Source organism: Oreochromis aureus, linkage group 2, assembly GCF_013358895.1.
Source record: "Oreochromis aureus strain Israel breed Guangdong linkage group 2, ZZ_aureus, whole genome shotgun sequence".
NCBI lineage: Eukaryota > Metazoa > Chordata > Actinopteri > Cichliformes > Cichlidae > Oreochromis > Oreochromis aureus.
Genome location: NC_052943.1, coordinates 8,858,700 through 8,863,683, shown reverse-complemented (window position 1 = coordinate 8,863,683; position 4,984 = coordinate 8,858,700). Strand labels below are relative to the sequence as shown.

The 4,984-nt window shown below is 45.3% G+C and overlaps 1 protein-coding gene across 1 annotated transcript; it reads left to right on the top strand.

Annotated features, from left to right (window-relative positions):
- Window positions 1–1,443: 1,443 nt before the first annotated feature.
- On the top strand, window positions 1,444–3,335 carry LOC120432767 (BTB/POZ domain-containing protein KCTD12-like). The gene has a single exon (XM_039616869.1). It carries the CDS (start codon window positions 2,434–2,436, stop codon window positions 3,283–3,285), a length of 852 nt encoding a protein of 283 aa, XP_039472803.1. The 5' UTR covers window positions 1,444–2,433; the 3' UTR covers window positions 3,286–3,335.
- Window positions 3,336–4,984: the final 1,649 nt, after the last annotated feature.

The following is a 4,984-nucleotide window of genomic DNA, read 5'->3' as shown; positions in this document are numbered from 1 at the left end:
TACCTACTGGCGTCTTTAGACTTTGGTGATTACTCAGAAAGAAATATTTTTAAAAGCTGGGAAGTGCAATTATAATTTCAGATGACATTTTTTTTCTACGTGACTTTAATGATGATGAAGCCCCATAACAGTCTAATCAGTGCAGTGGGATAATTTCAACATGCCAGAAAGTTAAGGGTCAACTATTTGAATGCAGCATTTTCTCACTGGTTCAATAAAAGGAAAGGTTGATCTGGGCTTTTTAATATGGTGTGTTATTCTGCTAGAAGCAGCCATCAGAAGAGCGGTACACTCTGGTCACAAAGGGATAGACATCAGCAGTGTGCAGGGAAACATCCCTCACACCATTACCCCACCACCACCACCAGCAGCAGCCTTAAACATTGATGCAAGTCAGTATGGATTCATATTTTCATGTTGTTTACACCAAATTCTGACCCTTCCATCTGAGTTTGCAAAATTCGAGATTCATCAGAGCAAGCAAGTCTTCTGTTGTCCAATTCTGATGAACAAACTCTAGCCTCAAATTTCCTGTTCTTAACTGACAGAGGTGGCACTCAGTGCGGTGCACATGTTCTGTGTTCAGAGATGCTCTTCCGCATAGGTTGGTTGCAGCACTGTATGCGGAGGAGCTACTTTTGGTTTTCTATCAGCTCAAAACAGTCTAGATATTCCCTCTGACATCTGGCCTCAACAAGGCATTCTCACACAGGGAACAGCTGGATACTATCTCATTTTTGGACCATCATCTGTAAACACTAGAGTCGGATGTGTGGGACAATCCCAGCAGATCTGAAATACTCAGAAGTTAAACATATGTACCTAATGAATTGGCCAATTAGTAAATATGTATATATATATACATATATATATATATACATATATATTTAAGATATCCTCCTGGGAGTTTTAAAACGTGCAAAATGCACTTGTGATATTGTATAGATGCATGCCTTTACACAATAAAATAGATGATTCAGTAAATACCACATCTATTTGTGACCATGCACTCTGTGTCTTACTTTAGTAAAACCCTGTGTGATATGGGCTGCTGGTGGGTTCTAGTTTCAGTTTCATAGCCGTGCAAGCTGCATGGTCGCATCACAATAACTCAGATCTCAGCTGAGCACAGAGAAGCTTTCCACCTTGCAGAAGAGCAGCAGTGAGCCAAACTGTGCTTGTAAATCATTGTGCACAGCGAGGTTCAAATGTGCAGATTTCTGAGTGAAAAGGTATTTAGACTACAGCGCACTGTCTCCAATAACAACTCTTTATATCTTTATAACTAGAATTTAAAAGTTGTTATTGGTGTTTAGGGAAACTGTTTCCTTTAGAGTGCTCACTAGATGTCGCTGTTATCCCATCCTTCTCGCGCAAAGTGACCACACTGATCACTGCGAGCGGTGCCAAAAATTATGGCATCAAACAATATAAGAATTTTCTAAGAAAGCGGGAGGGTTTGAATGTGACCCTGGCAAATATTAGGTTCGGACAGTGGTGCAGTTTGGCGTTTAGATGGCTGTTTAGTCAGGTCTAGCTCACTGATAAAAACCGACCCATTAATAGACCATTACAGGACAACTTGGAGTCAAATCGCACATTCATAACCGCGACTCCACTGGGAGAATCACGGAAAGGTGCTGTCGGCTTGTTCTTGGAAGACTGGGTGTTTTTGAGCTGAATCACGGCAGAGGCGCGTCACCGTGGGGCGTGGTTAACCGTAAGAGATAAACGCCGTGTCCACCGTTACGATGCAGTTAAGTTACAGTTTGGCACGAGACGACACCGGAGCGGAGAGTCTGAGCAGCTAACCAGCGCGCGTAAAGGGATGGAGACGAATGAGATCTTTTTATTTACTGTATTAGCCTCTCACTACATTTGGAACTTCGTCTTCGTCGCGTGGATTTTAACAACAATAGAACCTTTAGACCCGGACTACTATAAAACGCATTATTGAAGTTGGGCCACCTGATCCTGTTTGCGCCAGGACACCCGACCGAGATTAGAGCAAGAGAAGTCGTAATGAGTAGTTGTGCAAATGGTGCATTTCCTAACCAGAGAGCTGGTACGGAAAGCAGAATTTCATGCTCAAGCTACACGTCTACCTGCGCGTAAAGGACATGGACATTACGGCTCCGGTCGCCGCTTCCTGAATCACTGCGCTATGTTTTAGTAAGTAAATGAAAAAGCTGTAGTTAGATTAGAAGCAGTGTGGCAGATTAAAGCTTTTATGCGAGCTTTTTTCTTATTTTTATGCGCTGACAAATAGTGCAGCGCTCCAATAGCACAGGACCTGAAATCTGGCAGCCAAGCAGCACACACCATTGACCGTGAAAGGCTTGGAAACAGTTCCAGTGCTCCCCGATTTGAACTTTAACTAAAACAAGTTTTTCAAAGTTGCATCTAAGTGGACGAGCGTGGCAGGAGTGGAACATGGCTTTGCCAGATAGTGGCATATCTGCAGAGGAGATACCCTTCCCAGAGATCATAGAGCTCAATGTCGGTGGGCAGGTGTACATAACCCGCTACTCTACACTCACAAGCGTGCCAGACTCTCTGCTGTGGGAGATGTTTACTCAAAAGTCAGCCAAAGGACTGGCCAGGGACACAAAGGGGCGCTTCTTTGTAGACCGTGATGGTTTCCTGTTTCGTTACATCCTGGACTACATGCGCGACCAGCAGCTGGTCCTTCCAGACCACTTCCCAGAGCGTGGTCGTTTGCAGAGAGAGGCTGAGTTCTTCAACCTGCCAGAGCTCGTCAAGCTTCTGGCACCCAAAATCAGCAAACAGAACTCCCTTGGTGATGAGGGATGTCCTAGTGACACAGAGGACTCCTCACCTGGGACTGACACCTCCCGTAACCTCGGCTCTCTGGGTGCTGCTGCTGCTGCCTGTGCCAGCCTGGTGCCCGGCGCCATGGATGGCAAACGTTCTGGGTTCATCACTATTGGCTACCGAGGCTCCTACACCTTGGGGCGCGACAGCCACACGGATGCCAAATTTCGCCGAGTGGCACGGATCATGGTGTGCGGGAAGACCTCCCTGGCTAAAGAGGTGTTTGGGGAAACGCTGAACGAGAGCCGGGACCCGGACCGCCCCCCTGAGCGCTATACATCCCGCTACTATCTCAAGTTCACCTTCCTGGAGCAGGCTTTTGACAAGCTGGCAGATGCAGGCTTTCACATGGTGGCCTGCAATTCCACAGGAACCTGCGCCTTTGCCCACGAGCAGACGGACGACAAGATCTGGACCAGCTACACTGAATATGTGTTCTACCGTGAGTGAGACTATCGGCTTTGTTTCCCCGGTCCCCTCACCCTGTATCCAAGAAACCCCCCTCCAGCCTCCAGCCTCCAGCCATCCTGTCTTTCTCTCTCTCTGATGGCTTCTGAACCAGTAGATGTACTGTAGATGTTGTGCCCTTCCATCTCTCTTTACAGCCTCCAGCTTTTATCCTGTGAACAGTACCTGGCCGCTGCTCTGACTCTTCATACCTTCTCTGCAGATCGAACCTGCAGCCTTCCCCTTCAACCCCAAATTCACCCTCCCCCCCTCATCCTCAGGCCAAGCTTTTGCCCTTGCTTAAGCCGTCGCCGCTTCATCTAGTTGTAGTCCCCAGCCCTGAACCACAGCAACCCCACAGCCATTCCTGCAGAGACTGATACCTTCTATTCTCTTTTTGTACTCTCTATATAGTGCATATGCCTTGGTTAAAGCACAATACTGTATCCAAGAGCTAATTTTGTTGAATAAAAAACACCAGTGTGTCTATATGACTAGTGAACCAGTCATAAGGGCATAAGGGAAAGGGCTTCAAAGAGTTGCCGTGATGTACAGTGCTATATTTTGCCTGCTTACTCAAGCAGATCGGACTGTCTCCTGCTCCTTTGAACTAAATTACCAAATAATTGGACATCTTATCAGCCTTGAGGGACGTGAGAAACCCCAGCACATGCACACACACACACACACAAAGGAAGTGTAATCTAATTTCCTTTAGTTTTTATTAAATGTGTCCAGTACCATGTCCGTGTGGTTTGGGAACGTGCCATAGTTAATCTGTTCTGCTGCTTTGGAGTGAATGGAAAAGAAAAGACTGCAGTGAAGTTATTTTTTCAGAAAAAGCAGATTGAAGTTGTGCAGAGGTCTCCTTTTCCAAAAAAAAGAAAAAGAAAGAAAGAAAGAAAACAGGTTGTGTGGCAAATGTTGAAAAACTATTAAAGCTCAAATATCAAGAGATCTTATAGACAGAGAACGAGAGAGGGGGGAAAAGGTGTGTGTATTGACTGTGCAGTGGAGCTTTCAGTATTTTAATCACCCACACTGATAGGGCAGAGAAGATGGAAGGTGTTACATCACTCATGGTCCACTGCTCTTTTTTCATTTATTGTGCTTCTTTGAAATTTATTTGTTCAATTACATCTTAAAGATAATTATTTTCCACAGCCGGTCACATGTCAGAATGGGCTTACACATTACTTCCTGTTATTTGCGTAAGAAGAAATCAGCAGTCATCACAGCAGATCTTTGGATGTCCTGTAATCAACAATGTTATTCTTAATACTCAGTATTAGCTGAAGCGGCTGCATATTTGACTATAGCTCACTCCTTCTGTAAGTGAATACCCGCGAGAAAGGGTAGGATTTGCTGTAGCCAGCCAAAGCCCAGTGTTTTCTCACCACTGTAGCAATGGCAGCTTATAGTGAGCGCGTTTAACTTTCAGTTACTCACAGTTGGCTCAAAAAGGAGCACAAGATCCAGATACAGCCTCAGGACGGGTCTGCACATCATATACCTCAGACTAACATAAACTTGGGACACTTAAATCCAACAAAGGATTCATCAGATTACAGGAAAATGCAGAAATGGCTCAAAACAAGGACAAATAAGAGGTTTCGTTTAAAACTGTTTGGGGAACAGGCAGCGCAATGCAGAGTTCACCCGTGCGACAAGGTGTCGACTTTCTAGTGTGTCTGACAGTTAT